Source organism: Laetiporus sulphureus (assembly GCF_001632365.1).
Source record: "Laetiporus sulphureus 93-53 unplaced genomic scaffold LAESUscaffold_53, whole genome shotgun sequence".
NCBI lineage: Eukaryota > Fungi > Basidiomycota > Agaricomycetes > Polyporales > Laetiporaceae > Laetiporus > Laetiporus sulphureus.
The window spans coordinates 85,744-96,242 of record NW_024468562.1 but is presented as its reverse complement, the minus strand read 5'-3'; the positions used below and the strand labels follow the sequence as shown (position 1 = coordinate 96,242).

The 10,499-nt window shown below is 51.6% G+C and overlaps 4 protein-coding genes across 4 annotated transcripts in view; all 4 read right to left on the bottom strand.

Moving 5' to 3' along the window:
• The window catches only part of LAESUDRAFT_717145 (uncharacterized protein), a gene marked incomplete at both ends in the record, with an annotated part of 3,274 nt that extends 2,534 nt beyond the window's left edge, over positions 1-740 (bottom strand). Inside the window, 2 exons of the mRNA XM_040907302.1 lie at positions 63-230; positions 285-740. Coding sequence (XP_040759703.1) covers positions 63-230; positions 285-740 — 624 coding nt within the window. The remainder of the gene's footprint in view (positions 1-62; positions 231-284) is intronic.
• A 227-nt stretch (positions 741-967) lies between these two features.
• Positions 968-4,570, bottom strand: LAESUDRAFT_443355 (uncharacterized protein). The gene is made up of 3 exons (XM_040902476.1): positions 4,464-4,570; positions 3,842-4,414; positions 968-3,787 (listed from the first exon to the last, which is right to left on the bottom strand). The coding sequence occupies exons 2-3, from the start codon at positions 4,295-4,297 to the stop codon at positions 1,196-1,198; spliced, it is 3,048 nt and encodes a 1,015-aa protein (XP_040759702.1). The 5' UTR covers positions 4,298-4,414; positions 4,464-4,570; the 3' UTR covers positions 968-1,195.
• A 342-nt stretch (positions 4,571-4,912) lies between these two features.
• LAESUDRAFT_738944 (amino acid transporter) lies at positions 4,913-7,204 on the bottom strand (the record flags this gene model as incomplete). The annotated part of the gene is made up of 13 exons (XM_040910954.1): positions 4,913-4,983; positions 5,043-5,312; positions 5,377-5,487; positions 5,543-5,693; positions 5,764-5,973; positions 6,036-6,055; positions 6,103-6,458; positions 6,514-6,645; positions 6,708-6,743; positions 6,796-6,845; positions 6,899-6,967; positions 7,025-7,046; positions 7,095-7,204. 13 exons carry the CDS (start codon positions 7,202-7,204, stop codon positions 4,913-4,915), a joined length of 1,608 nt encoding a protein of 535 aa, XP_040759701.1.
• A 447-nt stretch (positions 7,205-7,651) lies between these two features.
• LAESUDRAFT_717143 (uncharacterized protein) lies at positions 7,652-9,267 on the bottom strand (the record flags this gene model as incomplete). Its single annotated transcript, XM_040907301.1, has 6 exons — positions 7,652-7,711; positions 7,771-8,125; positions 8,207-8,697; positions 8,745-8,957; positions 8,988-9,030; positions 9,092-9,267. 6 exons carry the CDS (start codon positions 9,265-9,267, stop codon positions 7,652-7,654), a joined length of 1,338 nt encoding a protein of 445 aa, XP_040759700.1.
• Positions 9,268-10,499: the final 1,232 nt, after the last annotated feature.

The following is a 10,499-nucleotide window of genomic DNA, read 5'->3' as shown; positions in this document are numbered from 1 at the left end:
GGTCGGTCAGGGCCGACACGGTGTCCAACATGGTCCACGCCGAGAAAGTGTCCGATAATCACGTCCCACGGTGCTGATGCATTGCTCATCAGCGGAAGGAGGTGCCGGATGACGCCGTTGTCCACTGTGTGCAAATCTTCCGCGTTGAAAGAGTCGAACGGAAACGTCATGTCGGGTGCTAACTTGTCTGAGAATACAGCGGACCATGTGGCGTCGCCCATGAAGGCCACCTAGCGCTGCCAGTCGGAAACCAAGCGAGATGAGCAACACAGAGTGATACGCACGTTCTTGCCTGCATCTTTCACCTGACTGACCCATGAATCCTCGTCCGTTGACATTGCCCCGAAGTTGAACCCAACGTCGACGAATGTAGGAAGAGAACCTGTAGTGATACCCTTGATGCGCTGCAGTGTCGTCGTTGGCGGATCGGCATACGTGTCGAAAAGGAAGGACTGGGAAGGCTGGGCAGCGGTCATCTGCCCAGGCAAAGTCACGACGTTGTGGTAATACGGTGAGGGTGGTTGTGGAGGGTCTGGGCTGACAAAGTCGAATCGCAACGCATCAATGATGAGCACCACTGCCCTCTTGTGTGTAGGCTGCAGAGTACATGATCCGTCTTCACATCCGCTGCGTTCCGACAAGGATAGGCGAGTGAGAAGAAACCCACGTGTGTAGAGGTAGATGCCAGCCAAATGGACGAAGAACACCCATACGAGCAATACGAGCCCCTTCGAAGACATTTTCTTGTATGGCGACTATTCTCTACGAGTGAAATATATATTTGAAGGCAACTTGAAGAGGCTAAAGATAGAGAGACAACGGGTTGGCCCGTGATGGCCACGTATACTGTCGAAGGAGCTGCGACAGAGATCAGAAGTCGCGAACCACGGAAATACGAGTACTCACAGATATCAAACGGAATAGAGGCAAAGATGGAGTTAAAGGCGTACTTGAGACAAGGCACGGAAAGAAAGGTGACGGCTCAGAAACAAGGAGTACGCGCCTTCAATTCATCGATAAGCGCTCAGTTCAATCCAAAACCCTTGTACTTAATTAAGAGGCCTGAATTATGCAATTCAAACCCGATCCTAAATGGTGACTTTGAACAACAGGTCTGCGCTGTTTAAAATAAACGATTCCTCACCATTTGTCACCTTTCATGTTTGCGGTATATGAACTAACGTAATGTTCTATGCTACGAAGACTTCGTTTTTTGCTCAGCCGAGGCAGATCCTTGGGCTGAGCCCATTCCACCAAACATTTTCGAGACCTGTCCAGCAACCCTGCTAACGCCCAGCCCAACTCCGAGCAGAATTGCTAGATCGACTGCCACAAGCGAAGCCGCCGCGCTCATTAATCTCGGCGCAAACACCTTCCACACCATGAGATGCCTCCTAAGCCACGCTGCGCATACCGCGCTTGCGAGCAGCAGCACAGAGTGATAGAGCATCATGCCCAGCCCCGCGCGCACGGCATCCCCGCGCACCCGCACGCTCGCCTTCGGCTGTGGTAGCGGCGCAATGTTCCACAATGCGAGTAGCGGCGTAGCGAACGCAATCAGGAACTGGGGTCCGAATGTGTTGAGAATAAGGACGAATGGGGAGAATGGATAGCTGACGGTAGGCGTCAACACAAACGCAGCTTTCCACTGTATGGATGGGATCGTCGATTGATGGCCCGTTGCATAGAACGTATGTACTACCAGCAGCGCTAACGGCACGATCTCAGAGAAGCACACTGGCTCGCTGTGCCGATTGTCAGCATCAAGTGCGAGCGATGGCGTCGCGGATGCGAACGCCGCTTCGAGTGCATGGACGTCGCGCACGCTGTCCACCACTTCAATATGTGCGAGAACGGCGAGTGTCGCCAAGCCAAGAATGAGCTGTCCAGTCAGCTGCGTTGCGACGTAGAGCAGGCCCAGCATCGTGCACCAGAGGATGAGATACGACGCTCCGAAGGAATTGGCGAACCCGAGAATGGTGACCTGCGTCTTCGGTTCTTTGGATGCCTCGTCACTCGTGATAGCACTCTTCGCCGCTGTCGTCTGCTTCTCCGTTGTGCTAATCTCGAGACAGAGTGGGACCATCCACCATATCACTATGCCGAACAGCACGATGCTGCCCATCGCGCACTGAGCGAGGAACGTCCGCCCCGGGCGCAAAATCCAGTCATATCCCGGACCAAACACCTCCGCGCTATCCAACCATTCCACAATCCAATGCATTGCACCCTGCAGCAGGGCAATGGGCATCAACCACGGCAGGATGATCATTGCAACACCTTTGTCACTCTTCGATATCTTGAGGAACGTGCGAATCGCAAACGGCAGCCCGATTGCGGCCGGGAGGGCGAAGACGAGGATGAGCAATGGCGGCTCCGGGAGCGAGGATGACGCGAAGAACGTGACATGGCAATACGGCTGCTGCTCCTCCCTGCAGACGGTGCTCATCGCCATCAGCCGGACACACGCTGCGAAGAGCGCGGAGAACCCAAGGATGCGGTAGCGCAGGCGTGCGGTGGGTGCCATGAATCCGGTAAGCACAGATGGGACGATGGACGACAGCAGTAGGAATGTGACGACGCGGTCTTCCCAGAATATGAACGAATTCGAGGCGAAGGAGAGCGCGTGAAGAATGAGGGGAAGAGAAAGAGACGAGATGCTGAAGTTGAGCCTCGACGGCTTGTTGGTGAAGATAACGGCGAGCGAGGACGCAAACGGGGCGCAGAAAATGACGCACTGGAGGGCATCAACGCCCTTGATCACAGCGCGCAGCAGGAAGTAGGAGCCGCATCCTACCACAGCACCTACCGCCGTCCAGATCGTGCAGGTCCTCCGGACCTTCCCCGCCCAATCACCCCACTCTTCCTGCATCTCCCCAAATTTCACATACAGTACCCAAGAAGAAGCTATACCTGCAGCGAGCAAGATGAGTCCCAACCCGATCAGCGACACGTTGAACTTTGCCCATATCAGACGGCATGCCTCCAACGCCGCGCGCACGTACTCCTCTGTCAGGAACGACCTGGTCTTACCCGATTCTCCACTTGCAGCATCCACAGCTACCCAACGCTCCTGCAACTCCGCCCACGAGCTGTCGAGTTCTCCGCCCGCCGGCTTCGCGCGATACGTGTCGAGATACCTCTTCACTTGCTGTGCGTTTAATTCGAGGGCATTTTCAAACTCTGTCCCTTGCGCGTCGCGCCAGAACAGCTCCGGAATGACCATACCGAGATTATTGTATGGAATGGGGAGTCCAAGGAGCAGCGAAAGCGACGGTACAAGGTCGATCTGTTGCACGTACCGATGAGCGACGGAGGCTCCAGGAAACATCCGTGTCGTGAGCAGTTCAGACGGGATGGCATCCGTGTGCGCGCTCAGCGGAATCTTGCTGTAAATCCACAGTGCCGCGGATGTCTCAAGTGCGCCCTCCCCTCCATGGTCTCCCAGCCGATCCATTCCGTGATCGCCGAGCACGATAAGTAATGTGTCATCCTCAAGAAGCGCGACCACGCGTCGGAGCACGTCGTCCATCTGCTTCAGCTTGCTGTGCATCGTGGGTCGGTCAGGGCCGACACGGTGTCCAACATGGTCCACGCCGAGAAAGTGTCCGATAATCACGTCCCACGGTGCTGATGCATTGCTCATCAGCGGGAGGAGGTGCCGGATGACGCCGTTGTCCACTGTGTGCAAATCTTCCACGTTGAAAGAGTCGAACGGAAACGTCATGTCGGGTGCTAACTTGTCTGAGAATACAGCGGACCATGTGTCGTCGCCCATGAAGGCCACCTAGCGCTGCCAGTCGTAAGCCGAGCGAGATGAGCAATACAGAGTGATACGCACGTTCTTGCCTGCATCTTTCAGCTGACTGACCCATGAATCCTCGTCTGTTGACGTTGCCCCGAAGTTGAACCCAATGTCGACGAATGTAGGAAGAGAACCTGTCGTGATACCCTTGATGCGCTGCAGTGTCGTCGTTGGCGGATCGGCATACGTGTCGAAAAGGAAGGACTGGGAAGGCTGGGCAGCGGTCATCTGCCCAGGCAAAGTCACGACGTTGTGGTAATACGGTGAGGGTGGTTGTGGAGGGTCTGGGCTGACAAAGTCGAATCGCAACGCGTCAATGATGAGCACCACTGCCCTCTTGTGTGTAGGCTGCAGAGTACATGGTCCACCTTCACATCCGCTGCGTTCCGACAAGGATAGGCGAGTGAGAAGGAATCCACGTGTGTAGAGGTAGATGCCAGCCAAGTGGACGAAGAACACCCATACGAGCAATGCGACCCCCTTCGACGACATCTCCTTGAAGGTGACTATTATCTGCGAGTGGTAAATGTAGTTGAATCGAGCTTGAAAAGGCTAAAGGTAGAGGGACAATGGGGTGGCCCGTGGTGGCCACGTGTACCGTGGAAGGAGCTGCAATACAGGTCAAAATTAGCAGAACCATGGAGACACGAGTACTCACGGGTAACAAACGAGGAAGACAAGCAGAAAATGAAGTTAAGAGGCGTATTTGAGACAAAACCGGGAAAGAAAGGTGATGGCTCAGGTACAAGAAGTGGGCGCTTTCAGTTCGTCGGTAAGCGCTCAGCGTTACTGTTGCCCTTCATCATATTGATGTTGTAATCATTCATTTTGAAAGGCCAGGCTTGCTCGATTCTTCACATCGGGTGCGCTCAAGGAAAACAAGATGTGTATCAAATGATTAGCTGTTTTCTTATTTTAAGTGCAGACGCTCCGATTCTCCGGCGCTAACATCTACAGTGAAGGCCCTACTGAAGTTAATCTGTGACAGAGCCGATGCATACCGTACAGGTGAAGAAAGGAATCGTAGCTAGCCCTTCATGCAGAAGTAGCCAGAACTGTGAAGCTATAAACGAAATATTAAGCGCAAGGTGCATGCCACGTTAGCCTCTATGATATTTTGCCATCGACGTGCTTCTCCAGCTCGCCTGGATTCATTACATCGATGCCCATTTCCTCAGCTGCAGAGGATTTCGCATCAACTATGTGCCTCTACGGTGGTTCTGGTGCAATGACTCACCAGCAACTTGCTTCACAGGTCCAGTGAACCATTTCCGTGCACTCAACATCCAAAATCCGAGGCTATACGTTACGACAATGCCGACGGCTACAATGGCGTAGTTCAGCGTTTGAGAGTTGACTGGGTTCTCTTCGGGTAAGATGAATGCAATGGTAATGAAGCAGATCCAAAGGACTGATGCGATTGCAACAGGGAAGGAGAAGCGGCCAAGATGGAAAGGTCCGCGGACAAACCGGGAGGCGTAGATCACACGCAATGCTATCGGAATGCCTGTAAGTGAAAACAGAGCGGATTGAGGAAAGGGCCATCCGCAGAGAAAGTAAAGTAATCGAACCATAGGATATGTACAGCCCAATCGTGGCAATACTTGTTGCAGCTGAAAAGGCGACCGAGCTACCCAGACTCGGTAAGCCTAGGCAGAAGCTCAGGGTACATGCCAGCCATACTGCACATCGTCGATTGATTGGAACATGGACATGAGATTCCTGCAAATTGCATACCTGTGCGAATAGGGGTTCTGCGCTTCACATCGACCTTCTGGAAGAATTTATGGCCCGGAATGCCGCCATCCCGGGCGAAAGCATACATCATCCTGCTATTTGATGTGATAGAGAACACTCCGCACCAAAACATGGCGCCAATCACGATCACCTAACCCCGAATTGAGGTACCAGTAAGCAAAGACAACAGGAGCTAGCGATAATGCCTGCTAGATACGCACCATGAGTACGATGGCACCCTTTTCGCCTACCGTGTCCAAGAATATCTGGGCCACAGGTTCTCCAGTGGATGTGCTGACAGTGGCGTTTAAGTCTTGGATGGAAAAAAGGAGGCCTAGGATAAGGAACCATCCCAGGACAGCAGACGTTGTAATGGCCATGACGATACCGACAGGACCGGACACTGCGGCATTGTGCGTTTCCTCAGTCATCTGGGGATTCATCCGCGTAAGCGACCGCTACTCGAGGTCGTATGATTGAGATCCAAACTAACATGAGCGCTGGCATCAAATCCTGCGATAGTCAGCAAACTGTTTGACTGAATGGCTTGGAACACCCACCTGTCAGCGAATACTGCGCCATGAGAATTCCGATAACGGCGACATATGCAGGACTGGCCCTCTGGCTCCATCCCATACCGTCAATACCCGTATTGTCAATAAAAGTCTGAAACACGAAATGGCCAGTCTGGTGTTTGGGCGCGGTAACGAGAATCGCGATAACGAGTGCTGTCGTTCCGAGTGCATTCCAGAATATGGCGACATTGTTCAGGTACTTCAGCAGATGCACGCCAAAAGTGTTGATCAAACCCTGTGCGATGAGCACTGCGGCATATATCCCAATAGTTATCCTTGCCTCTGGAACGAAATCCGTGTCGAACGTTGCCAGCGTCGAAATAAAGGTTGCGCACGCGAAACTGAGGCAGGATGAGTTCTCAACCATGTGGCTCCATGGGCGCGAGCGTCACAAACCTGATACCGGTGGTGACAGCCACTTGACCAAGCAAATTAAACCAGCCGGTGATCCATGAGGCAAAGGCTGCATGCTCGGGTTTCGTCAACATAGCAGCCCAGAAATATGGCCCGCCACTTGTCGGATGTGCACTGCACACCTCTGCAAGCAGGCCTTAGAGCGAGATGGGTCAAAAGACAGTACCATAACGCACCTCCCATGGCAAGCCCGACAAGTGTTGTAAAGCATGCTGCAATCACAGAGAATCAGTGTCGAATAAAACTTGAAGACATCAATCTAACGTACATACGACAACCCATCCCCAAACCATAACCGCAGGGCCACCAGTGCTCTAACGGAGTTAATTAGTCAGGACGTCCATCGACTCACAGGACCGGCACCCACCAAGCCATATGCAAAAAGGGAGCTGACACCAGTGATTACACTGATGATCGAGAAGGAGACACCAAAGTTCTGCACGATGATTTTCAACTTTACATGACCATCCATCGATAGTGTACATTTACTTACCTGCAATAGCCCCCACTCTCGTCTGGATAACATTAGGTCTGTATAATACGTTTCAGGCCACGCGACCTACTTAAGCTCCTGCTTGTATCCCATTCTCGCGAGCTCGGCCTCGTCGTTGTCAGTTTCCATGACTGTTCCCACTGCAATCCGCGCATCCTTGGAGCTCATCGAGTCCGTCATGATTGTAGCAGTGAAGGAATAGAGCGCGCTGTGGGTAAGCGGAGCACATCGCGTGTGATATATAGCCACTTGGGGGGTGTCAGATAAGGAACAGAAGAATCCGCGTTCCCCAGATATGATAACCGCACAAGCGCGCTCAAGATTAGCGCCTGCTGATAGCCATGCCGATGTACCTCGGTGCACCGAACGTCCAGCTTTGACTTGGCATCGCGACGCTGACCAGGCCCTGAGTCGCGAGTGACAGTCCTTACAAGCTAGACTGCGTTGTCTTAAATGTTCGATTGACGCTCTACGTGATCCATTGCCAGCTGTGGCTTATCGTCATTTGCAAATGAGATAGCATATGAAAAGTAGCCGAGTTGCGGACATTGTTTACAGCATGCAGTTGTCAAGATACCCCATCGCCTTAAGCGACTCCGCGGAACGGTATCAATGCCAAGGTGGCGTTCAAAAGATGTAGGCATTGATGGCATGCATCAGCGAAGGCAGGCTGTTCGTCGTGCAAAGCTGTAAACCGTCAATGCAAGGAGTCAACGGACACGCGATTTGTCATATGAGGTACATACCTCCACAATTCTGTCTTCGTCAAGCATGTAGCCATTTATCGATCCCTTCTGAACTGCGCGAATGGACTTGATATACGGTAAGGAAGTGACAACGTCCTCTTGAAATAGCGTCTTCCCCTCGATGATTGAAGGCGTGCGAATGACCTTGAATCTGCCCTTGGCACGTCTGCCTTCGCCACGTCTGCCTTCGTTTAGAATCAGAGCATCATCAATTGATCCTGAGGAAAGAGTATCCGGCGTATTCTCCAGATCGCGCAGACGACGTGGGTGGACATTGAAATCCAAGATGTACAAGTCGCGAGTTGTCGTATCTGATATGTGGGAACCATATAACGCCTTCTGGCCATTCAAAAACCTGCCCAATCAAGACCCCCGGATCATCACGTTGAAACGAAAGATGTTAGCAGCTTTTACATGACAAAATATCATCACTTACCGGGACCATTGTAGCTTACTCACAGGCATCTGCAATAACCTCGTATGAATAGGACCCCATTCGGCCCATGGGACGACTACAGTCTGGTCAACAGGACCGTTTTTCCTGTAGGAGAGGAGGTGCCTGCTGTGGACGAACAGGTAGAAGAAGTCCGTCAGAGTTCTCATATCTCTCGTCTCATATTGGATCTTGAACTGCAGAATGCGTTCGTCGGGCTCCGACGCGAAGGGTTGTCCAGGCATCACGTGAACAAGTAAAGGCCCAATATCTGCGTGGAAGTCCAACACCGACCATCGAGGTGTGATAGGCGGCAATTGTAGAGACGCTACAGGGATGAGGTCACGTATCGCCATTTGTTGGGCACCGGAACATTGGTCATTGGTCAATGTATAGATTTTGATGGCACCGAAACCTCGATATTCCATCATTACAAAGGCGCGGCTTGAGAGGAACGTGAAATAGGGCATGTAGAGTCTGGATATGTTTTCATGCTAGGATAGTCTCAGTCGCATGCCATTGAATGTGCCTATGTGCTCACCAATATCAGCAATCCCAACTTCCAGTTCCATACCAGGACACTAGACTCATCACCGCATACACTCAGGCAGGCGAGGTCATCGGCGACCAGAACGGTCGTAACGTCCATGTAACCCTTCACTTGGTGAGGTAGCGTCTCCAAGTGAGCCAATGGATGATGTTGATTCGTCGAAATAGAACGAGGATGCATTCTGTTACCCAGCAATGAGCGATTCTTCCCGAGACAATCAATGGGACTACATACTGTCCACTTGTATCCAAGATCATAATCAGATCCTGCAAGGGATCTGCGCACACATTTCTAACGATAATGTCCATGCGTCTGGTGCTGGTTTTTTGGGACGTTACCGAAATCTGGCGGCAGGAGCGTCCGTATCATCGTTGTCCTCTCCTGGAATTCGATTAGGTAGCCTCCAAGTAGCTCCCATGTAAGCAATGGGCTTCGGCGATTCTGAACAGGACCTGATAGTAAGCTTCTCGCGCCAATCGAAGGTCAACCACCGCTTGCGACGTTCGATGAGCATGATCAGCCGCTCGTCTGTAGTGAGTTGGCATCCAGGGCTGTCACGCAAGCCTTCCAGTTGAAGCTCTATTTTATATCGCAGGTTCACGTTTCTCATGATAATGTCACGAAACGTCCTGCAGGTCTGATGAAAGAAATTCCTATTGTTATACAGCAAATAAAACGTCTGGGTTCGTGGACTGACCAATTGAACCTGGGCGAGATCAGCAGTGTCCACGGTAGAAAGCAAGCGTTCAAGCAATTGAGGCGAGCAGCGCAAGATGTAACATGTTGATTCCATCTTCGCTACGACACAACCAGTTGCGTACTTCAGCTGAGACTGGCACTGCGCGCATAAAACAAACTTACATTTGCCGCAATGAACCGTGGCTTCAGTCGATCAAGCTATAACTGCGCAGGTATACTGAGAAACAGAGCCCGAACAAATAAGGTCCCCGGAGTCTGTCGTCAAGCGTTGTACCGTGAGCGAGTAACTGACATTAAAGTGCGGTTAGCTGAGTTACTGAACGGTACACTTAGCAAGTAATTCAGTCATGCAGATTCGATGATCCTGCAGCGCGTATTTGATCATCTCAACGATTCATCGAAGGGCATACGCATCATTGAAGCAACCTACCCAGTACTAACTTCAGGTTATCACTGGATATCCTGGTCTTGAAGGTTTCTGCTGCTGGTGCAGAGACTTGTGAAGACTAACACAATGTCAATGAGCACATTTTGCCTGCCTCATTATCCAGCTGTCTGCATCCATACACCAACGCTAAGATGAAGAAAGAGCACCACAGTGGGAGACGCTAAGTTGAGACGCTCTCTCGGTGAAGCAAGCCCACCGCGATCGACGAGTGTGACAAGTGATTGTAATCCAGTCACGGCGACTCAGTCACACTCGAGCGTAGGCTTTCTAATTGAACCGTATACTTCATACTCCGTAACGAAATGTATATCGCCATCAGCGTAGTGATGTAGTACGCGGGTCCTAGTAGATTGCTGATATTAGCCTAATGCTGACTCATTACGTGACTACATAGTAGCCGCGACAACCGGGTCACCCACCATTGGCAGTTGCATGCGTCCATGGAGGTCCATGGATCTATACACCGCAGACATGAAGCAATTTGCGCATGTGGCAAATGCTTAGCAAATGTCGACAGGTTTTTTGCCTTTGTGATCTCAATTTGCTACAGTTCCTTCCCACATTCCATATTAAGTATTTGCATAATAATATGTTAGAGG